General features: G+C 44.3%; 2 protein-coding genes across 2 annotated transcripts; one reads left to right on the top strand and one right to left on the bottom strand.

The window, feature by feature from the left end:
• Window positions 1–732: 732 nt before the first annotated feature.
• l(2)k14505 (ATP synthase mitochondrial F1 complex assembly factor 2 homolog l(2)k14505) lies at window positions 733–13,196 on the bottom strand. The gene is made up of 8 exons (XM_050176671.2): window positions 12,978–13,196; window positions 12,677–12,724; window positions 12,439–12,584; window positions 10,910–11,007; window positions 9,157–9,237; window positions 6,186–6,298; window positions 4,861–4,976; window positions 733–2,830 (listed from the first exon to the last, which is right to left on the bottom strand). Exons 1-8 carry the CDS (start codon window positions 13,066–13,068, stop codon window positions 2,657–2,659), a joined length of 867 nt encoding a protein of 288 aa, XP_050032628.1. The 5' UTR covers window positions 13,069–13,196; the 3' UTR covers window positions 733–2,656.
• Window positions 13,197–13,482: 286 nt separating this feature from the next.
• Window positions 13,483–26,700, top strand: LOC126529074 (glucose-induced degradation protein 4 homolog). The gene is made up of 5 exons (XM_050176674.3): window positions 13,483–13,769; window positions 15,327–15,494; window positions 15,991–16,092; window positions 16,982–17,112; window positions 17,958–26,700. The coding sequence occupies exons 1-5, from the start codon at window positions 13,620–13,622 to the stop codon at window positions 18,019–18,021; spliced, it is 615 nt and encodes a 204-aa protein (XP_050032631.1). The 5' UTR covers window positions 13,483–13,619; the 3' UTR covers window positions 18,022–26,700.
• The last annotated feature ends 136 nt before the right edge of the window (window positions 26,701–26,836 follow it).

Here is a 26,836-nt window from a genome sequence, read left to right as displayed (position 1 = left end):
AGTATATGTGCGGTTTCGTTTTCCCACATACTTCTTGGTCAATGGTTTCTGCTGAATCACTTGCACAGCAGTGGGCTTGCACCTTCCTTGGCACGGTGCGCACGTGGTTCCTAAATATTTCAGAGCGGACAATACAACACTGACCCCACACTTCTCGACATCACATAAGCCACGCCAAAATGGTGGTCACCATATGTGTGAGGGGTTTGGAGGTAACGGTTTAAAATTGAAATCTCTGGTTAAAATGCATCTGCGAGTCCAGTTTTTCTCTACTGTCAAAAGCAAAAATCTCAAGACCGCAGATGCCGTGAGAGATTTCTTTTTTCTTTACAGCCTAAGCATGCAGGCTGAAATCGAGCGGTACATCCTATGTATAGCAATGTAACGCATTCAGACAATTCCACATTGCAGGACTGTGCTAGAAAAAGTTTAAAGCTTTTGTCATTGCACGTGGTCTCTAGACTTTTGCTCCCAACTATACCTAATCACATTACCACTCTACCCTGAATTACAATGATGAGCTGAGAATAGTTGGATGACCGTGTCTTGACCCCTTTCAGTTTAACTGCTAACCCCTTGTATTCTGGAACAATCCTCCGCTCTACCATGAATACAGAGGGAACATGTATATTGGACTGAACTTGAGTCTTCACTGGCCAACATGCGGGTGATTTATTTAACAGTTTTCTCGACGTTTGCAGGTCACTAAAACCGCAAGAAAACCACCAGCGCTAACAGATATGTTGTTTAATCCGAAATAGCATCACATTCATCAGCACAAACAGCTGAATTGGGGGCTATGGTAAATACACTACGTGCTCGTATACACGTACACAAAAACAAATGTAAACGACACGCCCCGCGTTACACAGATACAGCAGACACGCATAAGCGTGCGTGCTGCGTCGTCTGCTACATTGCTGCTTTGCACTTGCACGTCTGCACCAAGTCGGCACAGTCAGCTGGGAGGGTGCAGCGAAATTGTGAACTAGCCGTGCACCTCTCCTGCACCATTTGGAACAAACAATGTTGTTCAGAGGGTGCCATTGCTGCACCGCCGAAACTAATGGCAGGGTGTAGCACCTGATGAACTGGTTCAGATGGTGCAGGCAAATTGTACGAACCTATCACCATGTAACGGATATATGCTTATAACAAATACTGGACATAATGAAGGTATTTTCATGCTGGATGCAACCTCTTTTTCAATAATTTTATCGATCAGTCATGATTACCAGTGACAATTCAAACAAAGAGACTCGTGATGCTGCATCTGTCACAAACTTTCATTATTTTCGGGGTCACCAACGATTACATTGTGTGGCTTCAATGGCCACTCATTCATTTCTTGTTTCTTCTTGCAACCTAAAGTTTGCAAGACAACATGCTGTTGCAAAAGTTCCCAGGCCGAATCACTTGCTACCAAGCTCGGAACACTGTGCTACGTAGCTGTGTAGCTATTGCTTGAACGATTTTAAGGTAGAGATGTCCCTAGGGACCTAGGATCAACCATCATAAGAATCAATTGAAACGCAACAGTAAATATTGATCATGACACTGTCGCACTCAATTCCACAGGAGTTAGACATGCAATCACTCTGCAGCCGGTTGCTTGTACTTCGTCTTGTACACAGCAGGCAATGCTAACAAAGGCTAGACTTCTCTCACTGCTCGAATTCTCTACCAAGAAACAGTGTGTCACATGAAGGATAAAGATGGGTATGCATCATACACTTCGATATAACAGTAAGTGTCACAATTTTAAATAGTAAACTATGACTTCATTATTACCTGGCAGGCATCACAGATATGAAACTATTAAACACTGAGCGACATGTTTCTGTGACCCGTGGCCGCAGCCCAGGGTCGCAGTTATGCAGCCGAACATAACCGTCGCATTATAAAAGCGCAAAACTGCACAAATAACATGTGCCTTGGCATAACCTTGCATCGACAAGTTGCATCTTCAATGTATGAAGTACTTATTTCGTTTGAAGCATCGCACATCAAGAAACAACTGCACTGGGAAACACGTAGAGCAGGACTTCTATCACCGCACTATGAGCGTAGCTTTCACTGCGTTGCCTGCTACGTATGGAGCGGAGTAGTGTTCCAAATGCACGCTTTGGAGCCTGAATTAGGCCTCTCACAAATGCAGACAAACTTGGAAATCCAACAACCCATTCTGTAGTCGTTTTCAACCTTGTCACCTTTGAATTAATGCTAATAGTAATATAGAGCAGGCACTAACTGGGCCATTACCTGAAAGCACACCTGCTTCAAGGGCTACAACCTTCTGCTTAAGAAAAAGGTTGTGACTCTTTGATTCCCAGCAACATTCTGGCTTGTTCGGGGTGCAAGAACGCTCGTGTGCATTGCTCTGAATGCACTCTGGGGACCTTTGGGAGGTCAAAGTTAATCCGAAGCCTATGGCATCTTCCTTCTGCCCGAGTGTTCCTTTGAGACACGCCATCAGCCAATCAATCAACCGCCGATCGCGATGCCTACGCACGGCAGAATGTCCAAACTGGTTGCGAACACTTTGGCTCGGGAACTTTCGCAGCAGACAGCACGTACATCTATTCAACAAGTTCACGCACCACTACGAAGAACCACTTGAAGTCGGCGAAGGAGAACCTATTGTGCTGTTGGCCATTCACCTCTCCGAGCCTGCGGATGACTGATGAGCTGGTTTTGCGGCGCTCGACTTGGAAACGATGCTGGACGACTCGGACGTAAGCTGCACAAAGAGCACTGCTGCTGCTACTCGGCTCAGAACTTGCTCTCGGTCAAGGTCGTGGGCCCACTCCACTCTGCCCCAGCGACTCGTCTGCAATGCGCACAGTAAAGCAAAAACTTATTTTCGGAAAAGAAGTGCACATGAATAAACGTTGCCACCACGTTTTGCAGAACTATGACAGATGTCACAGGATGCAAGGGACGTTAAGAAAAGATAAAAGACCAACAAACCCAAACTTAGGCCTTAGTTTCACAGAAGCTGTGTTGGAACACTGGCCTTTACAAATGTTTAGGGGTGTGCAATTGGCAACCTTTAAAACCAATTTCAATACGAATCAAATACTTCTTTTTGAATGAGACTTCTTTCACTGCATAGAGTTCTACAAAGCTTTACTTCAAAGCTTTGTGAATTTCAACCAAGAACAAAGATATCAGAACGATAGGCACTGAAATCGCAGTGACTAGTCTCCAGGAGCTGTTTTGTCACCGTCTCCTAAATGTTGTAAAATCAAACAAAAAACGCATGGTTCACAAGGTGGCAGCTTCGAAAGCATAGCTGAGTACTGCTGAGAGCATTGTATACGGAAAGCTCTACACTATAATGCAACACACCAGCCAGACCCCTAACCATTTGATTATAACATCACATTGGTGGCATACAAGCACTGGCATAATAAAGCATCAAGCAGGAACATTGCTCGGAGATCTATTCGATGCCCACAGGGGCGTAATATCTTGGGCTACGCATTAGATACGGGTAGTTCAAGGACGGATACGAGGAAAAATGAACCTCCTTGCTCGTTTGGCTTTCTTTTTTTCCCCATTTTTTAGAGTGCTCACACGTTGGCGCTGAAAACTAGTCAATAAATATTCTGCATTTCGAATAGAAATATGATTTGCATCGTTAGTCGAAGTTTTCGAATATACCCGCACCCCTACCAATGTTCTTGCAACAGTACACAACCTTTATCTGGAAGATGTCGGAGACTGTTATTTTCAACAATGGCACATTCAATTCGCTACTGAATGCTACCTGGGACTGCCAGTGAATTTCCCTTCGTTATTTGCATTCATACATGCTTGCCTCGGTCGCTACGATTACACTCAGTTAGTGAGCAATAAGCCACCTATTCAACTCCTGGCCACAATGTTTCATTGCATAGGGTGAAGTCTGTAAGGCAGGGTAAACGGCGACATCTGGGAAAATCATTCTGCACTAGACCTCAAGTATACTTGTAACAATCACGATTACACCTCACTAACATTTGTTTTTCCACAGTTTTTTATAACTGTGGGAAAAAAAGTAGATTGGCACTTTTGGTTAAGCTAGAATAGCATATTATCTCAATTTAGGTGTACACAATGGTCAACTCTTAAAGGGAACACCTAATTAGAATACCAGCATCAATTGCTATTCTGATCAGACAGGAAAAAGTCTGCAGTGATCTTTAATTAACTGGTGCCTACCTAATGGCATCACGTATGGTGCCATTTTTTTTTTAATGGCGCAAGCATACTGAAGTTATGTAAAATTGGATACTAAACTGGTGTTCAAGTGGACCGCACTGTACAAAAGCAGGCGTGCAAAAAATGTTTTGCAGACGAGAAGGTTCCCCAAGTGAAGACATCCTGAGGCATGCCCCATAGCACTGAGTTTGTGCTGCCAATGTGAAATCAAAAACAAGCAGTCGAACGTGCAAACAAAGCATAACTGAAGGTACAGTGCATGCCGTGAGCCAGTCATCACCAGAGACAGGCGTGTGAAAATCAGGTTTGCCCGAAGGGCGCACGGCTGCTCGACCTGCTATGATAGTTTTGCTTCTGCTTTCTTTGATTTGAGAGCAAGGAAACTAAAATCGAACAAAACAAGCAAAACTACTGGAAGCAAAGCGAGCATACTTGCACCCTGTGGGCGAACCCCACCTGCATCTAATCATGACTGGCTGACGGCACGTGCTGTACCTTCAGTTACGCTTTGGTTGCGTGCTCAGCTGTTTGCATCTCATTTGACGCCGATAGCATGCAGGTAACCTATCTAGCCTTCCGTTGCAACTTGCAGAGTACATACACTGCAGCAAACTGCCCACAAAACAAATAAGTAACCAAGAAGGAGGAACACACCTGAAACTCACTCTCCAGCCTTCCCAGCATGACGGCTTGTTCCACACTGAGGTGCTGCGCCAACGCCGCTTGGAAAAGGATCAAAGACTTGAGGCTTTCCGCGCCGTATTGAATGCCTGAAAGATTGTGAGCAAAGCTCGGGTGGATCCTTTGCACAGTTGCTCGACAGTGGCAGTGACGTAGACACAGCGGCGTACCTACCAACCTGTAAACTTTAAAATTCGTAAGAAATCCCGGGTGCATGGGGTGGGGAGGGGAGAAGGTGGGGTTGTTGCACACATTTTTCCCTGAGCCTTTTCATGTACATTTTTGGAAGACTACCACAGTAAACGTAGCCATGCGCAACTGGCCATCGAGGCATACCATACAAAGAAAAACGCAGACACGAGTATAAGTGTAATGTCAGTCAGACGCTTTGTACCTTGATGGATGATTCATGGCCCACACTTCGTTGACTTTTTTTTTTAATTGCCCGGAACATGCGTGTTCTTCTTGTATATATACATGACGCCTTTTCCCAATAACATTTCAGTTGCATTTCAGGCGCCTGTGTTGTCTTTCACCATCCTTCATGCTTTGTCTGCTGTTTCTAGGCTTCAAAAAATAGTTAAGCCAGTTAGTCACAAACATCCACAAGAGAAATACAAATAAATCCGTCAGCTTCTAGCAGCGTTTGTCATTCAGTTTACCAAGGACTAACATCACTGGCAATCTTTGCAGGAGCAATGGCATAGTAAAACTCGCCGTGAGATCTGGTTGAACGCTACTGTGCTGGGCTATAATGTGAACGAAACTCCATAACAAAACCAGTCCCATCACGCAATATAAACAAAACAAAAAATTCGGCGGACACACTTAAGACTGCTTATGTGTGGGAATGCAAAAGCATTATACCATTTGTAGACCTCGAAACACCATGAACGCGCTCGTGTTATATACTCACGACGTGGCGCAACCTCCTCCCTATTGGCTGTGCCATCACGTGCCTAATGACCACACACACTAGGCCACACCTTTAGTCAGCTAGAACCGTGGAGCCGCCATTGCATCTGGAAACCGTGCTCATTTCGCACCCCGGAGGCCCGGGTTCGATTCCTACCCGGAACGAAATTTTCCATTCAAACTTTCTTTTCAAAGCCATTGATTACTTTGTTCACAAGAGCCTCCCTGAGAAATCTGACGTCAGTCCGAGTATGTTTTCTTTACTCTTTGCGCCTTCGGCCATTTTTGGTACCATCTTTCGGTCACACCGATGCCAGTGAATTTATGCGTAATGGGGCATGTAATGCTTTCGCATGAAAAGGAAGCCCTGCTTGATCTCTTACCTGTCAGCCCCCACAATGAATACGACATCAGGTGCTTGAAAGCAACATCGCACACTTCTTGAGGTAGCGTTGACACCGCCAGGTCGCTCTTTGCCTCCAGCTTCACATTGAACCTGCGAGAAAGGTAAACGTCGGACAGAGTTGCCAGTAACACGCAAAGATGTAGATACAACATACAATGATCGGCATCCATAATTTAAAGGGACAATAAAGAGAAAAATTAAGTTAAGTTGGTTTTTTTTTTATGTAATTTTTGTTCACACGATTAGCAAGACGGTTACCTCTTACCCTGAACGGAAGATTGGGAAGCCAAAGTAACCGCAAGTCGAAGGAATGGTGCCGACACTAGCCTAATGTTCCCGCTTTATATTCAGTTTTATACATAGCAGGCTTAGAGAGACATCTCTCCCTACTCGCATTTTCAACCAGAAAATGGCGGGCCATTTGAAGGAAGCGTGGCCTTTACTTACTCCAATAATTATCCCCATTTTCCTCAACTACTGAATGAAAATAGAGACTCAAAAGAACTGTTTACCAGCCTAAACTGACTCATTGTCCCAAATGGGACACGAAAACGTGACAGTAGACAGTGTGGATGGAAAAAATACTGATTAGTATCAAGAAGCAAAGCAAAGGCGAAATCCCACTACCTTAAATTTAAAGCTGCAACCTCAGCACCAGTATGTCAGCATTTCATCACGAATCTCAAAGGACAGTGAAATCTCTATATAACGAACACAGTTATAATTAATTATTGGGTATAATGAAATAAACATAAGATGCTTCTTGCCGATATCAGTGTGTGGCAAATATATGCTTATAACAAACATCGGCTATAACAAAAGATATGCCGGCCTTCCAGCCCTCGAGCACCGCTCGAGGGCTGGACGGTTCAAAGATGACTCAAGTTTAGTGAAGCTAGAGTGTTAAGAGTAGTCAGAGTGAATTAACCTTGCTGCACGATTCTATGTGGATTCCAGTGCTGTTGCCAGGTTAGATTGGTATGGGTCCCACACTGAGCATGCGTATTCCAGTTTGCGTCAACAAGTGTTAAATATGCGAGTAGTTTTACTGAAGGGGACAAGACATAGATTACAGACATAGACTTGACAAGTTACCGTATTTTCGCGATTCTAAGCACCCCCCGATACTAAGCACCCCTTGATTCTAAGCACCCCTTGATTCTAAGCACCCCCCTCTATTTTTGCGAGAAAATTGGGAAAAAAGTTTGCATGCGAATCTAAGCACCCCCCTATTTGTTAGGAAGAGCGTGTAGCCAAGGCCGCCAAGCGCGCTTGCTCACTCTGTCATTGAGCCGGAACCGTCGGAATCCCGAATGGCACGGAGTCCGCGGCGCGAGCACGCCGTACAGCCGGACTGTACAGCGAAAGCTGCAGAAAGCATCCCCATCAACCATGGCAAAGTGGATTTCGGATGCGTGGAAGCGGGTCCAAGTGGACGTTGTGGTCAAATCATTTAAGAAGTGCTCGATCCCAAACCACTTTGACAGAACGGAAGACGACCTGCTGTGGGATACCCAGAGCGGCGGTTCAAGCGGTGCAACGAACTTGAGTGGCAGTGATAGTAACTGAGCATCCGACACAAGCGGTAGGTTCACTGTCTGCACCGATTTTTCCTTTGAATGTTTGCAAAATAAATTGTTATTTCTCGCACCCGTCTCGTCGTGATGTCGCAGCGAAAAGAGGGAGGGGGGGGGTCATTCTAGATTTTTCTAATCTAAGCACCCCCCCTCACATTGGGCATCGCAATCGTGAAAAAAAGAGGGTGCTTAGAATTGAGTAAATACGGTAATACCTAAGTACTTATAAGAAGTCACAGCACATATTTCAGAAACGGCGAGAACGTAATCAGCTGAAATAAATGATTGGCGACAGTGGAAAGTAAGTAGCGACATTTTTTGATGTTGAGAGACATTAGACAATTATTACACCAAGTTTCAATGACGTTAAGGTCGGACTGGAGAGCACAACAATCAGCATCGTTAGTAATGGGACGATAGATCATGCAATCATCAGCAAATAAACAAATTTTCAAAGAACAACCTCTCGGTAAGCGGTTAATGTATATTGAGAAGAGTAGTGGCCCCAGGACAGTGCCTTGCGGCTCACCGGAGATAACGGGTGATAAATTAGATGAGCATTGGTTAGTGTAAACGAACTGTTAACAGTTAGCCAACAATTAATTTGACCTAGACTGATGCCGTTAAAAACCATGAAGTCAGAGCAAGCTGGCGCAGAAACTTTGGGAATGGCTGTCGCTCATGTTTTGCTTTAGCACTTTTTCTGGCTTACCAGGCCTCCTCTCACATCAAGAGCAGCCATTTTGCCATTTCAGGGATGTAACTTACCGACGCAGCTCACGTTAATGCTCCTCCTTCATCATCGTCGTCATCATCATCATCAGCCCATCTTTATGTCCACTGCAGGACGAAGGCCTCTCCCAGCAATCTCCACTTACCCCTGTCTTGCGCTATCTGATACCAACTTACGCCTGCAAACTTCATTTCACCACCCCACCCAATTTTCTGCCGTCCTCGACTGTGCTTCCCTTCCCTTGGCTTCCCTTCCCTTCACTTCCCATTCTGTAACTCTAATGGTACACCAGATATCTATCTGCCCTAGGCATTACATGGCCTGTCCAGCTCCAATTTTTTTCTCTTAATGTCAACTAGAATATTGACTACTGCCATTTGTTCTCCAATCCACACTGCTCTCGCCCTGTCTCACGCCTAATATTTTTCGTTCCATCGCTTTCTGCACAGTCCTTAACTTCTATGTTAACCTCAAAGTTTCTGCCCCGTGTGTTAGCACCAGTAGAGTGCAATCATTGCACGCTTTTCTTTTCAGCGGCAGTGGTAAGCTTCCAGTCAAGATTTGGTAATGGCTGCTGTATGCATTTGCACTTACTTGCACCTTTAATAAGCCATTGGCCATAAAGTGCGCCGACTCACCTTTCTTCGTACCATCGCAATAAGGGATCCCACTTCTCCTTTTGCAAGGTGACAAGCTCGTCAGGCTCCTGCATTCGATAGCTGCAAGTGTCATGATAAGCCGTCAGACAAAGTAGGCGCATGAACACTGAGCTTGCAGTGGGTACACCAACCTCCCCCCCATGGGGAGGAAATAACTAAATAAAAAGAAATGGGCAATGTATTAAGTGTAACCAGAAGTCTACTAACCATATTCTCGATTACAAAGAGTGTGAACAGGCACATGCCAAACCACACATACAAATGAGACCTCACAGTATACATGACTCTCCTAACTAAACTACTGGCTTGTTCGTGCTAAAGTTTCACACGGGGGTGGCATTTCACAATGCATGCCACGCTTGGAGCGCACTACATGCCCCGTTTCACATAAAGCAAATCGAACACATGGGTCATTAGCAGCGATACTCTGCAGAAATGTCAGTTTTGCCGCGGCGAAATGGCAGCGCTGCCTGTATGGGGGGCGAAACACAGCAGGGGCTGCGTTTCCCCATGACAGTGAGAGATGTTGACACTGCTCCATCCTTGCAAAATTTGCGGAGTCATCTATACCTGATGTACGCAAGATTCACTACATTCGACGGTTCTAACTTCTTCCAATTTTGACCAAATGAGCCCTTCAGTCACCACCAGCGTAGCATGTATGCTGCACCACCGTTAACACGAAATGACGCTTTTAAAATAGTCTTTCTCCACAGCGTAGCATGTATGCTGCACCACCGTTAACACGAAATTACGCTTTTAAAATAGTCTTTCTCCACTGGGGAATGGAAAATGCTTCCCGATTTTTTGGTTAATTACATCCCTTAATTGCTTAGACTTGTTTGTTCACTCTCGTATAACAGTTATTTGAGTTAATTATTCTATTACACTGAGCAGTGCTTGCACTAATTGTTTTGTGTTGCATTTGTTTATGTCAAACGCCTGATATGTGAAACGACATCAATGCAACACTTTGTAAGCAATGAAATGATGCACGTGCAATCTTTGCCAGTTGTTCTGTATGTTTACACTCCTATAATGGCCTTCCACAGGCGCTAGCAGTATAAGTAAGCAAACAAACAAACGATTTGCCTCAATCCATGAAATTGCCCGGATAATAATGGGAGAAAAATGAAATGTGCATAGATACCTTTCAGTTGGGCCGTTGCTACCGATATTGGATGCAGGATAGAGCAGAAAAATTTCCATCTGAAGCAACTATGCTGCAAATGATGGAAGTACAGTTCTACTTCTCACGGACAGAATAAATACTGATGGTGCAAGAGTTCATGGGACTGAAATGATCTGACTTATTTTATCTGCACTAGCAAATCAGCTGTTAAACGATTATACACAACTAGATACCACCATGCCCAAGCATAGCAGATTACATTGTTTGATCTTTGATAAAATGTATGCCCTTCAGCTTTTTTTTTTTTTCTTTTTAATGGCTTTTAAAGGTCTGTACAGGCGTCTTGCGTGATTTCATAATGCTACAATACAAAAGCCAGCTACTCTAAAGCACAGCTGTGGGTTTTGGAACAGTTGGTGTCCCAAATGAGAAGGGCAACCTATAGCAGGCGTACAGTTTGCAAGCGTGGATAGAAGACAGCAAGTCACAAAAAATTTAAAAACTACATACTGTAGCAAGCGGTGACTTTCGTACAAAACGTGCATGAAGAGAGCAGCCCGGAAAGACCCAGACTAAGCCCTGCTGCAGAGTAAACCTAACCAAAGAGTGTCCGATTCCAGGAACTCCAGTATATCGGACGCAGTATCTTCCTTTGTCTTTTTGGAAGGGTTGTCCACGACCGTGTTGCAAAGGCCAGTCTAAGGAGCAAAAAGAAACAACTTTGTTAGAATAGACGGCATAACATTTGATGCCTGTTCAGTCACTGAAAGATATGGCAGTCAGGGTCATCTATAATTCTTTCTTTATTTCTTCTTACTTCTACTTTTGTTAATATAGTTTGTACGGTGCAGAGAGTGTGAGATGGAGACTACCATAGGTGTATAGTTTTCATTTTCCTAAGAAGGGGAGGGGTTAATTTTTGTATCAAAACTCGTTTTGTATCGAAACTGCCGCCTCTCAATGCAAGCTTACTGTACTGAGCATTAAACTTGACTATGAATATCTCAGAACACAGATGCTTTAGAAATGTTAAATAAAATGGAGTTGCCTTTGAATACAATTGTCTTTAAGTTTTTAGTATGCCCTAATTATGAAATTTTACAATTTAATAACATACTTGCTCTTTCCACTTTATCACGAAAGTTGTGTATGCCAAAGCACATAAACCACCAGTGCAAGCAGCACTTGATTAGCTATCATAGCCTTTTCATTAAAATTACTGATAGTTTAACTTTGAGGATCCTGTATATCACCACATGTAAAAGGGTCGCCCATTCCTCTTCAATAGTTCATAAGAAATTCCAATAAGAGCAGATTCCAGAGACAATAACTTGCCTACTATATTTGCAAAAATATAACGCGTTTTTTCCCCCGAAATTGCCAGCCTAAGAATGCGCCTCACATTATATTTGGGTTTCGTGACACATATAATTGTAATATATATTTGGGGGGGGGGGGGGAGTGAGAGACAGGCAGAGAGAGAGAGAGAGACCAGAAGGCCTCGCTTGGCTTACACTTGCAGCCGCATTATTTACGTGCAAATAAGGTACTTTGTGTGTGCCCTCAGTACACAGCACAGCGAAGGACTGTATAGACCGCCTGGACTGCCACCCATTTAAGGTGGGAGATGTATGTGTGTGTGTGTGTGTATATATATATATATATATATATATATATATATATATATATATATATATATATATATATATATATATATATATATATATATATATATATATATATATATACATATATATATATATATCATAATAAGCCAACAAACAAAACCTAGGTCAACCAGGCCCAATGCGCAATATTATCACTATGTGACTTTCTCTGTGAGACGGGCCTAGACGCTCATCTTGAGAACATGTGTCGTGTCATGCAAAATGTGCTTGCAAAAGGACATTCTGTGTGCTTGCATTGCTTCTGTGAGCAGTAGGCATACAGTGCTATTTGGACAATGTGTGTATATATATATATATATTAGTTCATGTACCACTGCCATCTACCTCTCCCCACACCTCGCCAACAACTCCTTTCCGTCTTCATACATACATACATACATACATCTACCTATCTTTCCAAGTGCAATGTATGAAAGAAATGAGCAGCCTTCAGTGACTGACCAGGTGCATTTCGTTGGGGTTGATTTCTGTCTGCTGGCAATCCCATTCTGTTGCGACAGCAACCGCCAACGCCTCGTTTGGAACGAGCAGCAGTTTTCCCAGGGGCGTTTTGAGCTTCCTCTGGTCGAGGCAGACCTCGAATTGATCTGTAAACCGGTGTAAAGCGAAACTTATCTGTGGCACAATAAAAAAAAAACCATGTTGGGCGACTTATGTGCGCTTGTAAAATCAAACTCACCCCCAGATCGGACTATGCTGACTTCTTTGTAAAACCGTTTCTTCTTGGCTGTGTTAAAAAAACATAAACATTATGTCAGGTGATTAATTTACCCTCAGTTCCTGTACAATGCAAAACGCTGCTGCTCAGAGATGGCGATGGTGATAGAACAGCGAAAACGTGAGCATTTAACCAGAAAAACTATTTTTTACAGCACTTCGTTGCCAAAGTTTGAGGCAAGAGGGCAAAACTTTTTGTTACGCATCGCATCGTTGATCGCCTCGTCGTAAAGTATCCCAAAACGGGAATTATGGTAGATTACCTGGATAGAACCTCTTCGAATGACGACCGGAGATCACAACGGCTCGAGCAACTAATAGAGCACGACCTATTTTACACGTATACCCGAACATTTTTTGACAGTGTCTTGTAACTTCTTTCTCCACAGGTCAGAAACTAACCACGCTGAATTGAAAACCGGCAGACGTAGCCGCCGTTCAGCCACGCGCCGAGAGAAAAAAATCACCCTCAGGCGGAGAGCACCGACAACTTTCTCATTTATGCATGTAGCGATAAGTCGGGCACATCTGAATTTTATTCCGTAATTATATTCCATAAACAGCAATTCTAAAAAAATTTTCAGAACTTTCTCGCAGCGGGAGCTTCACCTTGGGGGAACAGCAGCGGTCGACAACAAATGTTTGCGACAACTTGCTGGAAAATTCGAGAATGCGTACCACTATTTATGACAAGAATCTGGCACACGGCTGCCCGTCTACGCGTGCGCTTACGTAATCGCGTCTCCGTGTCCTCCGACCAATCGGGAGGCGCATTTTTTCACGCGCTTTTGTCGACGTCACACGAGAGGGGCCTTCAACATGGCTGCTCGCTGCTGAGGCCACAGAGGGGTTTGGGTCACCTGTCGTTGCGGTGAGTGCCGCCGCCGAGCAGCGAACCGTCAGCCATGCCCGTAAGAACGACGGAGATCGTACCACCCTTGCCAGCCAACGCGCAGCAACCTGGCGTCACCAGGTCGCTGCTCTACAACGGCTCCCGGTTCCAGGGCCAACAGAAGAGCAAAGGCAACAGCTACGACGTCGAAGTCGTGCTTCAGGTGAGCGAGCCATGGTCCGACGAACACGGTTCTTTCATTGCGTTCGGGTGCAGTTAAGCTCGTTTACGTGCGCGCGGGTACCCCGTGGGGTACCGGCCTTTCCCGATGCCCGATCACCGACGATCGCTACGGTTTCGGCTTTCGCGATCGGCGCGCTTACGTGACAGCGCGGTGGGTCACCTAGGCGGTGCGCCCGAATTCGTGCTTGGTGCGCGTTGCTGTGGTGGCGATCTCGCCCGCTGGCACACGCTACCCCCTGCCTGTTGCAACACCGCTGTTGTTCCCGCGTGATGCGCCAGGTTGTCGCCGTCAAAGAAGCGTAGAACCCCCCCGAGAGCCATTTCGGGACGTTGGCACCTGCCGTTGTCTCGCAGCAGGCCGATATGCTGTCGCCGTGCGCAAGTCTTTTTGGCGGTAAGTGGCCGAGCGCACGATAAAAGTGGGCCTTCGGAACGCGCAATCGGCGCAAATCCGAGATTGCGTCGCGTTGAAGGGTCGCCCGCTCCGTTGTGTGAGGTCGGTGGATTAGGCCGGAGAAAAAAAAATATAGAAAAGGAAATAACGGTTGCGCAGTGCTTTCCCCGCGGACGTGGACGCAATTCAAGTATGCCCGAAGGCTTTTTGCCAGAGTTTCCGAGGACGCAATGAAACGCAGCCCTCAAACTGAGCGAACGAACCATCGGTGTGAGATAGCGTGTATGTACCTGGCACTTGAGTTACGCATCGTTTGTTACTCCCGAGATTCAGGTCTGCGTTGCCGTGAACGCTAAATTTGTCATTCCGTACGCCGCTGTCAGTCTGGCACGCGCTTACGATCACGCCGAGATTCACGCGGAAAGGTATCGCTGCTCGGGAAAAGTGGCGCGACTCCTTTTTTTGGCGAGATAACGCGTTTTTGCATGCAAGGTTAAAGTACACGTCTTCGCTCATAAAACGCGAACGTGGTGATTGCGTATTCTTTAACTGCGTAGCACCGCTGACGGCGTCATAACGCGCTAGCACGGGGGAAAATGAAGCATCATCATCCATACATCATCATAAGCATTCCACAGCTAGTGGGGACATGGTGGCTTACTTTTCTTTTCTTTTTTTTTTTTTTTTTTTTGAATAATGCACTGGAGAGCAATGCTTTCCCATTGATACCAGCACGGCTTGTCGCTGTGCTGGCTTTTCTCGATTTTCAGCCACTCTTATGTAAGCTGTCATACAAAGTTCAGTACAATGACATGTAAACATAACAAATCGCTTGCAGATCTGCATTTGCACGATTGAGAGAATAAAGCAGTTATCGGTGCATCCCCTTAAGGATTTGACCCCCCACCACCTTCGCAGGATTGTATCAAGCCTGGTGGTTTATAAATGTGTAGAAAGGCTGTGGCAAGCTGTTTGCCGCGCACGTCAGCCGAGTACCAGTGTCCCCAAGGATTGTTTGCAGAACGACCTGCAGTTGAGGTGCCACAACTTAATGTTGAGCGCAGCTGGCGCCGTGACCATGTCGTGATGTTCTCTAGACTTGATGCCCCTGGCGTTACATTGACTTTCCTCTGCCTGGTGCAGCATGTGGACGAAGCAAACTCCTACTTGTGCGGCTACCTGAAGATCAAGGGCCTCACAGAGGAGTACCCAACACTCACAACATTTTTTGATGGAGAGATCATCAGCGGGAAGTACCCATTTCTCACGAGGAAATGGGACGCTGACGAGGAAGTCGACAAAAAACACTGGGTACATATGTTATACTGCTACTGTAAATTTGTGCGTGTGTGTGTAACTAGTCTATTTGTTCTTGCATTATTTAAAAAGTAGGCTGATGAGCTGAAACTTACCTGTATAGATTGGTCATGACAGCAGTGGTCAGTAAACTTAGGTTAAAGGTGCAAAGTTACGAAGATGTAGTATAGACGTCACATTCACTGCAAGCAGAACATTTTTTTTTTTAATTGACAAATTCTAACAGGTATAATTTTCTCTTGAGGGCAGGATAATACACGTCAGAAGTGCTTGTCAGTTGCTGTAACATTGTGAAGGATAAAAGAGCACAACAAGCAGGACAGAGAGTCAAACGAAACAACACGAGTGCTAAATTTAAAAAAAAAAAAGGTTTCGCCAACCCTTTTAGTGCACAAAATCTATAGACTGACCTCGCACGATTCATTTTTTCTGCTTGACCCGCTGTCCTCTTTGCAAGGATGCTGTGATGACTGAGTTTCCCTCTTGACAGAGCAAGTTTGGGTCATTCGAGGATTACACCAAGACGTTCAACTGTGACAGTTTCAACTACACGAGCCTCAAAGCATCCGAAAACGTTTTCATGAGGTGGAAGGTAAGAGCGTTTCTGATAGCAAGTCTTTCCCCCACCACGTTCATTTTAAACACCTGTCACCTGTAAGTAGTCCAGCTGGGACGATGCGATGACAGTGTTCTGTTTGTGGTCTGTCAGTGCTGCTTTCTCTTTAGCATGGCGTAGCATGCTGCACAAAACTGGCTTCTGAAGGTTTCATTTTTTTTTTTTTTTTCGACATTGCAACCGTTTGTGGTGCCTGTCGCTTCGTGGGCAGGTGAAGTTGGCCCGGCACCCTTTTCCCAAAAGTGTCTCAAGACTAGCGGAAGCATTTTATTCAAATAATCTTATTCTGATCCTGATATCTTAAGATTTCAGCCGATAGTTGTGTTTTTTTTTTTTATATGCTGGAGCAAGTTTTCTCGTTGTGGATATGTCAGCAGACCAGTTGCTAACTCAAAAATTAAGATCTTACTCAAATAATATTTCATGGTTTTTCTTTATTGTTGGTATAAATATACTGAACAAGCTATTTTTGCTGATGCGGAATTGTGTTTGGACATGACAAGGTTAAGTTAGGCATTACTTGTAAGCTACATAATTGTGCGCATTCGGATAACTGGCTGAGTTAGCTTAAATAAGCGAGGTTATAAATAAATAAAGAAATATGAGGGTAAAAAAGCCAGGCAAGATCATTGATCACAATGGTACCTCATGCTAAGCTCATGATCATGGGAACTTTTGAGTAACTCTCCCCATTTCCAACAAGGGCTGCCTGGGCATAGCATCATAATTCCTTCTTGACGGTTTGCATGCCCGTGGCGAGAGTTTGCATCCCGGCGGAAATGTCTGGGAGGCACACCTGAAGCCGTTCCAAAGCGGTGTTGCAAACATACACCCACAGCCCCTCGGTACTGTGCTTTCGTTGCAGGAACACTTTCTGGTTCCTGACCACACCATCAAGGACATCAATGGGGCATCCTTTGCGGGCTTCTACTACATCTGCTTCCAGAAAAAGTCGGCCACCATTGAAGGCTACTACTACCACCGAAGCTCTGAATGGTACGTCCAGATTAAACAGATCAACTCTGCTGTTGCCACGAATGTTTTGCTGCTACTGTAGTCGTCTGTGGTTGGACTGCCTCGCTCATTAGTTTTGAACCTCGCCTAAAATGTCCTCCACTCCAGCTATTTCTCGGATCCATCCGTTGTGAACTGCCTTGTCTTTCGCTGCCTCCCCGTGTGTCCATCTGATCACTTGCAGATCACCCGTACGAATCGTCTGATAAGCCATCCAAAAAATCATTTCAGTTCCATGTGGCTTTTGCTGATGATAACCATTGCGCCACCGTATACTCGCGATTCCAGTCAGAGTTTCAGCCAAAGATTGCGTGCCATGTTCATGGCTTAAACAATTCTTATATCCGCAATGATGAATAGGCAGCAGCTCTCGCAAGTGTATACGATTGTTTTGTAGCACTTTGTCAAACATTTTGCATAAATAGAAATATGCAGGTACTTGTCAAGCCTCGAGTTACGAAACAAGACACTCATCCTAGCAAAGAAAAGAAGCAACGTTAGCCATACTGTAACAATTCCATACTTTAATCATCTGCTGAAAGAAGTGTCTGAACACATTTGTTCTACAGCTAAGCCTGTAACCTTACTTATATTGTTTATATGTGAAAAAATTTAGAGAGTATGAGTATGTAGTTACATAGCTGAATACCAGTTCTGGTATGAAATTGTTTTACCTTAGTGTTCTTAAGTGCTTCTCAAGTGCACCACAGTAAAGACTCTCTTTCCCTTGTGATTCACTAAAACATCTCGGTATCTTGAATGTCAGCAGCTGCTTGCAACCATTTAAAAAAAAACATGCTTTTTTTTTTTTTTTCTTTTCTTGGCAGGTACCAGTCACTAACGCTGCGGCACGTGCCGGAGCACAGCATCCAGATATACGAATTCCGGTGAGGACAGCGCACGTCTGCAAACGCGGCACCAGCGGCGCGTCCATTCCCGCCATCACCCCGGTCCCCTGCATCACGACAGGGCAGTCACTTGAGTCGCCGTCCTGCAGCAACATTGCTCTTCAAATCGGAGAGAGTCGAATGACCGGCGTTCAGTCCATCGCCAGCCGCCCCGACACGTCCGCGGTTCACCCATTGCGGGTCGACGATGACGACAGCTTCGTAATTGTGCACTCCGTCACAAGTGTCCACTGCTGCCGCCGCCGTGCTGTGTGTGTTTAGTGTGTCCGTGCCATCATCATCACTACCGGACTCGAGCCCCGAAGAGACGTCTTCATTCACCGTGTGCGTGCGTCCGCCATCTTCAAAACTGAATGTGCATGCTGCTCTCTGAACAAAGAGTGCTCGAAGCAGGGGGATGGCATTTCTTCCTTCTAGTCCCGTCGCCATCGGCAACGCCGAGATTGTAAGGGTTGCACCTGTAATTTTTTTTTTCCCCTTCTGTTCCACTGGTTGTGACTGGTTTTTCCTAGTGAAAGGAAGATACGTTGGGCTGACGAAGCCTTACCGCATTCTGTGCTTTCGCATTCACCCTGAGTAACATCTAAGGCATGTGGCGAGAACTAACCTCGCGATGCCCGGGCCTGGCATTTTTTATCGTAGTTCTTTGGCGTGGGGGAGGGGTGGAATCGGTGCATGATGCATGTGTGTGTTCCGCTGCTGCATTGTACAACAACGGAAGCATAATTCGAAATGAGATTACGTTTAAACAAACTGATTGAGCAGTGCCGATTTGTTTCGTTTTACATGCCTTGCATGCGTTTTTTTTTTTTTTTTCTGATGGCATACATTTAACTTTGACAGATTTATGCTGGCATTTTAATCAGCTATGTCGCCATGTACTGTTCTACAAAAAAAAAAGACATTACTGCATGCAGTATGCATCCCAGTTATGTATGCATGTAAAATTAAAGAAAGGCTGTGTTGTGACAGATGTGTTTAGAGATGGCAGGAAGCCACGCGTTTTTTTTTTTTTTTTTTTTTACGTTTGTAAGTTGCGGTATGCCGTGTGTGCGTATTATAGGGTGCTGCACTTCGAACATCAGCGCAGCTTCACCTGTCACAGTGTTGACGCTCAAGTGAGAACCAAGTTGTGGTCTTATTTTTTTGTTACTTTCAATATTTGACTTGATTGCTGCATTTGAAACATCCTGCGAGGTGTCACCAAAATCAGAGGCCAGGAGCATTTACTCCTCAAGGCATTTAAGTGAACAAAGCATCTTCAGCTTAGTAATCCAGCAATTAGGCATGCGCGCGAGGTCTGCAGAAGATGCCTGTAGCCACTATGCGCTCGGAGTTTTAATTTCAGCCCAGTCTTACATTTCGTGCACGTCTACATTTATTGTTTTCCTTTTTTTTAACGGTCCCTCTTCCACAGTGTTGGTAACATTCATTTGGACAAAATCGCGACTTCACATCCCAAAACGCTCAATCTTCAGTAAAAATAAGTTGCTAAGTGATGATGGTGACTTGTTCATTTCCTAAATGTCGTCCCTATTATTTTTAAACTGCAGCTTTGAATTACTTCTAGCTGTTACAGGCTAATGGTTGGAATGCGAGAAAGGACGAAAAAAAACTGTTTTCCTAAAAACACTTTTAAATCTTAAGATTCTGCTTTGCCAAGATCAAACAGCTTTGATATGCCCCACTAGTGAGCTCTTCAGCATGTCCTTAAAAGTAGCGACCAAATAACCGCGCATACCATGTCCCCTTTAGTAAGCGTCCCTCGAGGAATTTTGCCGGGGCAATTCGCTGGCTATTTTTGTCGCTAGCATAATCTCTAAGACTCCACAAATGCGAAACCGTCGTTAACATTGCCAAAAACTCATTTAGCTTGGCAACTTTCTAGCTAAAGTAAAACTCTTGCTTGGGCTAGTTGGTTCATGCTTGAATTAATAAAGGCAAGACGTAGAAGACCAGGACTCAAGAACACAAATGACAGGACCGGTGCCGGTCCTGTCATTTGTGTTCTTCTTCTTGAGTCCTGGTCTTCTGCACCTTGCTTTTATTAATTCAATTTCTAGCTAAGTTACCAACACTGCTCTCGCAGCATTTGACGAAACACTGCAGTGGTTCTGGTGCTCTGCCTCCAAGCACCAGGTTGCGGGCTGTAGTCTCCTGGCTGCAATCTAAATGAAGGGAGAATGCAGGGAGAGAGGATTCTTTAAGAAATGGCTACGAAGTTTGCCTGACTTCGACTCCTCTAGCCCGCTGCTCTGAATAAAAATGGACTGCAGGGCAAGTTGGGACAGATTCATGATTTACAACACAAAACGGAGATGGGGGGGAAAAATAGGGTGGGCACGAGCATCGTCTTCCAATTGAAGTTTTATTGAAAACATGAGTCGATTATATATACAAGGTCACAAAAAAAACATTAGCGTCAAAACTGGGATAGCAAAACAGTCACATGGGCGAAGTGCAGTTATGTATTATCTAAAAAGGCAAACTGCATCTTAGAGGAATGGATGGCTGGCTCACTCAAGACTGCACGTGGTTTTCATTCCATAAAGATTCAGCAATTTTACGGGTGCCGTGATCTCTGTGCGTCATTTCGTTGTCTCCATCCTGTTGCACTGTAGATCATGAACCGGCTTCTCTGCACCGGGATAAATCCAAGGGGATAGAAGGGTTACGAGCGGCAACAATGTTAGACGGAATGCAGAAGCATTCATGTACGCGCTGAAGAACCATGGGTGTTCAAAATGTATTCAGAGTGCTCCATAATGACATCTTTCGTTTCTCTTTTAGCCCGCAGAGCATCTTCAGAACATAGCACTTTATCAAATCTGTTGAGCACGTGATACACAAGTCAACATCATGGGTTTCTGCCTCGGCCGATACAGCTTTAAAGGCATACTAAAGACAAAACTGAGTTAGCACACTGGCGAACTATTGCTCCAAAACTATTTGAACTGATGTGGCAGAAAAACCTTGTCGCAGGAGGTAATGGATGCTGAACATTTCTTAAAAAATCACACACGCAGACCACATCGACAGTGTCGCTAGTATGGCGTCGCAGATTTATGTACCTTTAAACAACCTCCCTTGCATTACGTGGCGGAGGGGGGATACAAAAGTACGTTTCAAACAATACTCGTGAAGTATATTTTGTACCTCACTTTAAGAAGCATAAAAGCAATAACGATCAATACAGGGTGCACAGTATTCTACTGTATTTTAATGCATCGACTATGTGATACATCAGTTTGCTAATTCCTCGAAGTGAGTCTGGCATCGCCAGATGCATAAGACTTTCTGTTTAGCTGTAATGTGGCATACAAGTCTGCGGCACCTGGCGCAGCTGTTTTCGTTTTTGTAAGGTAATATATGGAAGGCCTTCATAAGTTTTCCGCTGAAGGCCTTGAACAGTAGTTCAAAGCCAGGAGCAGATCTTGGAGCACAGTAGATCTAAGAATATACTTAATGGGTTAACAGCTGTAGAGAGTACTTCAGCTTTGCTTGAGAGAGAGAGGCAAGGATAATTTACACTGACAATTAACATTCTTGAAATTTTATTCATCGTACAAGTGCATCAATTGTAGCGCCTTTTAATGCATTGGCAGCAACTTACGTCAGCTTGCCACTGCTTCAAGATTAGTGTGGCGTAACAGATGCATGCGAGAGAACACATCTGCAAAAGGTGCCCAGGCCCAAATTTATTCTTGTATCTTTAAACGTCTGTGCAATGAGATGGCCCGTGTAACGTAGGAATAATGCTGTCCATGTTCTCGTATGAACTGTGCACTGTGCGAGCTTTGCAATGAAGTGAGCCCCAAGCATTCCGTTACAAGGACTGTCGACTGGATTACACTGCTTTGACAAGACTGGCACGTATACGTCACATCCCATATAGCACAAGCTGGATTAAGCTAGCTTGAGAAAGGCTACCACAAGTTTTCAGCGGGATGTTATCGTTAATTTCTCGACAGCTCCTTTATTCATTCTTTTCACCCTTTATCAGTGGCACGTGCACCCGGCATGCTGTTATCACCAGGATAAGCCACTCAGTACAGCGAAGGCCAAGAACATAAAGGAAAAGAATCATTGTGAAAAACAGCTTTAGCTGATAACAGGGAAGAAACGTGAAGTCAGCATGTTTGTCTCCTTTTGTTTACATCTTGATGCCCTCATTAGGTGTCTGTCTTCACCATGTCTAAACGCCCCTTTGCCCTCACTTTAAAAAAAAGAAACCTTCGAGCAGCATGACTCGATTGTCTCAAAATCCCTTTGGGGTGTTATGGGGTTGCAGAGCACCTTTATGGTTTTAAAAAAAATCCTTTGGAGTGTAAAGGAGTTGTAACGCCCCTTTACCATGTTTAAAAAAAAAACCTTTTGGTGTGTAGTTAGTCGCACAGTAATTGTCAGTGTGAAGTCAGCATGGGTGTCTACTTTTAAAGCGAGAGCGTTAAGGACGCCATGTCGCAGGAAATCCAGTGTCAGCAAAGTTGTCCCCGAGTGAAAATTTTCGCACGTATTTAAGTATACGTACATGCCACGGCTTGCTATATGACTTGCAGTATACGAGAGTTATATTGCCACATCAATCTGTCACTAAAGCTGCTCATGCCTTGTCTTGCATTCTTGACAAAGTTATTCCTCGCAATTTTGAGAACGACAGCGCATACCTTTTATGTTAACTCTTCTCAGACTTAGTATTAGAAGTGCTGAACAATGACAGAAACCTTAAAGTGATGCAATTTCTTTGGCGCGGCTGGGCACTACCTCTGGGATCGGCCCACACAAGAGGCCATTGTGTTTCTAGCAGAAAGCTCACCTTTGCGCATGGCATTCGCACCAGCGTTTCCGTGTAAACATTACGGTTACATAAGCTGCAGTTGCTAGGAAGCGCGAGAAGCAGTCGGGGATCTTTGAATGCTATCACGTTCCACTCTTAAAGGCGAAGCTTAAGCGTCATCCAAGTTTTTGTTTTCACCTCTGTGGTGCTCTCATTAGGTGTCTTCATCATGTGTAGCAACACCCATTTACCTTCACCTTAAAAAAGAAACCCTTCGGGGTGTAAGGGGTCACAGCACACCTGCATGGTTTTAAAGAATATACTTAGGAGTATAAAGGAGTCGCAGCACCCCATTTATCACCTAAGAAAAAAAAAGAAACCTTTTGGAGTGTCGTTAGCCTCTGAATAATTGTCAAGCTTGTGTGTGTTTTCTGATCACAACACTACGCATCTGGTGTATTCCTGTCAAGAAAGGCATGGGCACATTAGCATACCATAGCATTTCCAGCAGAAACGTACCAGGCTCGCGGCATTGATGGAGATGTACACCTGATTGATAGTGGTTGTACAGCAGAATTACACTCGAAAGGGTGTACAACTTTAAAAGTGACGCAGACTTGCAGCTCGTCAATTTGCATTTCCTTTTCTGTTGCAGTTATTTTGCTGTCTTCAACTAAGCTGGCCTCAGATTGTCATGGCTGTCAGTATTTGTAACACAGAAGCGTTGTTTGTCGAGACCACCCATCAACTTGATGTCAACATCGCATAAAGAAGCTTGCATTGCCATTACTGCTCAGCTTACATCAGTGAAGAATATTTCTTTGAAGAAACAAGGATTGTCAAGATCAAGGCTGCTTCTAGTCTTTGTTTCTTTTACATTTGACGCCGTGTAGCTGAACAGTATTTCTCAAATCGTACATCCTAATGTACCATAATTTTCTTCCTGTAGACCTGTGCACATCTCTGTATTGGCTATTGATTGCCCTGTCTCGTGCCATTCACAGCTCATTCTTCAGTTTTTCAAAAGAAGTATTAGCAATTGTCATCGATGGGGCACATTCAAGTTTACGTGCTTACCTGCACCAACTGAAATTCAATAGTTCTGAACCTATTTCTTAGAGCTGTCTGGAAGGCTTGTTTACTTTTCACAAAACAACCCCAGTCAACTCTACAGTGGTAGCAGAATAAGGCCTCTACTGACAGACCACAATGGCACAACATTCACACTGGACTTCATAAAATTACTGTAGCTGCATGACATTCGGGCTACATTTTCACTTGTGTAAACCATGTAACAGCCTGCATTTTTTTCCCCACTTGAGGACAAACACTTTAAAACTTTAAACACTTAAATACTTTAGTTGGAGAAGTATGGGAGAGGCCTTTGCCCTGCAGTGGGCGTAACCAGGCTGATGACGATGATGACTTTAAAAGATATCTGCAAAACGTGAAAAAAATATTTGCTTGGGTCTATTTGTTCAAGCACCAAGTACGTGTGGTCGCTCTTATAGAAATGCGCACCTATTTGAGCTATCGAGAACTTAGCTGTTACAAGTGCTTTGGCAAACAAGGCGCTTGTCAACAAAATATAGTAGCTATAGGTGCTGTCACTCCAAGCTACATCTATGTGCGTTTTGGCAATGCTAATTAGTTTTCAGTCGTCTGACACTACCGTCTCGGTTGCGTGGCAGGACTATTACGAATTAACGTTTCTCGCACTATTGCACAGTCCAAATATGGTCATTAGACTTGTTTTCAGAGTGCGTGTGACACCATGAGCTCCCGTTTAAAGCGGTCTTTTGTGTTCACGCTTAAAAGCACAATTTGTTGCATTGAAATGTCGCTGTGACTAGCGCCACACTGTCGAGACACTTTGTCCTTGTATTCAACTGGCTTTTCACTTTTTCTTTTCTTTTTTGCTTTTTGCATCAAGTGAAGGTAATAACCCTTTAAATCCTTAAGAAATGTCAGCAAGTGCTGAAGCAACCTGAATGATTAACTATAATACTTGTTTCTACGAACAATATTTGGTTTCAGTACCCAGAATCTGTATGTGTCGCAACAGCTTGATGACAAAGGCTCCCTTCGTTCCTGCAGTTGGCATACGAGAGTGCTGCCAAAAGAAAACGCATGCCTTGTTTTTATTGTACAGTGAGCAACATCATCATACGTAGCCTTACTGTAACACGATGTCGGCAAATTCTGCTGCGTGTCACACCGGCTGCATCATGTCACATTGGCAATTAGAGACACACTTCAGTATCAAGTAAAAATATCTTGTATTCGCATGGCAGAGCAAATCGTGATTTGAACTCGTGTATTGCATATCGCATGATCATACGTCACCTGTTCCCATGGTGCTCCCCAAGTCCCCACAAAGCGTTTTGCGATGCAGCGGGAAGCCCATTCACCATTGGGATTGTTGGCTTCTTCACGTTTGCGCCGGAGGCTTGCTACGAAGTGATCCAGTGCATGTCACATATCCGATCTGTCCGTGAGCACATCCAGTGTGCGACTCCAGCTTTAGCGACTGTCATACTTGCAGAGTGAAATCCTTCTACTTGCGAGATGAGTTTGCCATGGTAGAGCTTTTTTTTAACTTCGAAAGCAGGTAAATGACGCTGAAAAACTGTGCAGGACATGAAACCGTGGTCTGACAGCACTGATGACACCAGTATTGGCTACTTTCAAAGTATTCATGCATTTCTTGTTTCGTACTGGTCTCGAGTTTCAGCTAGTGCACACAAAACATCCTTCGTCTATGTTCACTTAAATGCCATTTTGAGATAAATGAGTTTTCTGGAAAACTATTGTCTGTGAACCATCTAAAAGTGTGGTGAACTGGCGCTGATCAGAGCAGTACACTGGCCTTGCTTGTTGCATGTCTGCTTTGTTGCTGTTTCGTTAGTGCATTATCATTTTTGAATGAATTCTTCTTAAGATGACTTATATCTGTTTGGATTAATGGATGTATGCTCTCTTGCTGTTTTGTTGGTTTAAGAAACATCGGCAAGCATGCACCGATTTACACAATATCGCCTTCAACTGCAGAGAATTTTGTGGGGCCATTAAATCAGTAAATTTGCAGACACAAGTTGGAATCTGCTAGTGTGAAAGACAGGGGTAATTGGATATTTCTGGGAGAGGCCTTCTTCCTGGCAGGGGACATAAAAATAGGCTAATGATGATGACCTTAACCTAGGCTCGTGTGACAGGAATGTTTCAATACCATCTGGAGATAAACTAATTTTCTTTGGAGCATTTGTTGGAGCACCACCAAGAGCTGTGATACATCAACATTAGTGGCAGCAGTTCGTGGTTTCTTTTTTTCTTTCTTTTTTTAAGACCACATCTGAGTTGTTGCTGCCTTGTTGGTTTCTCAAAGGTCTTTGCATGATTCATTTATATAAAATGGCTTTTAACTGTGCTCGGTTTAACAGACGCATGGTCTTTCACTGTCTCATTGGTTTAACAAATGGTGCGAAGTGTGCACTTATTCATGTAAGATCATATTAACCAAGGCGCATGTGACAAGGCTGTCTTTGTGGTCCCGCTAACCACTACACAATGCCAGTACTGTGCGGCAGGTTTGCCGGTGGCGACCTAGTTTTTCCATGTGTACCTCGAGAAGGAATGGCCTCCCCGGCAGTGCTGTTTGTTTGTGCGGTTCACGCAGGATGGCCCATAAGGAGGAAGATAGAACAACCTGAATTGCAGCAGGGCTTTCGTTTTTGTACAGTAATTTATACACGCGCGCGCAACCTGTGAAGCAGTGTTTAAACAACAGTGCACTTACAATGAAGTGATTGGGAGGACTGCCCTCGGGTGTTTCGTTGGACAGTGCGGCAGAAGACCCAATAAAATATTTTCTGTGGTTCAAAAGAATTGCATCGATTCTTTTTCTTTGCTTTGACCCACAAGTGTGTATGGGCAGTGTTGAAGCTTTTATTCTTTCTTTCTTTCTTTCTTTCTTTCTTTCTTTCTTTACAAGTGAGCTTTTAAGAAAAAGCTTTAACTCGAG

Source organism: Dermacentor andersoni, chromosome 8, assembly GCF_023375885.2.
Source record: "Dermacentor andersoni chromosome 8, qqDerAnde1_hic_scaffold, whole genome shotgun sequence".
Taxonomy (NCBI): Eukaryota; Metazoa; Arthropoda; class Arachnida; order Ixodida; family Ixodidae; genus Dermacentor; species Dermacentor andersoni.
The sequence above is the reverse complement of the archived record's forward strand: the minus strand, read 5'-3'. Positions and strand labels throughout refer to the sequence as shown.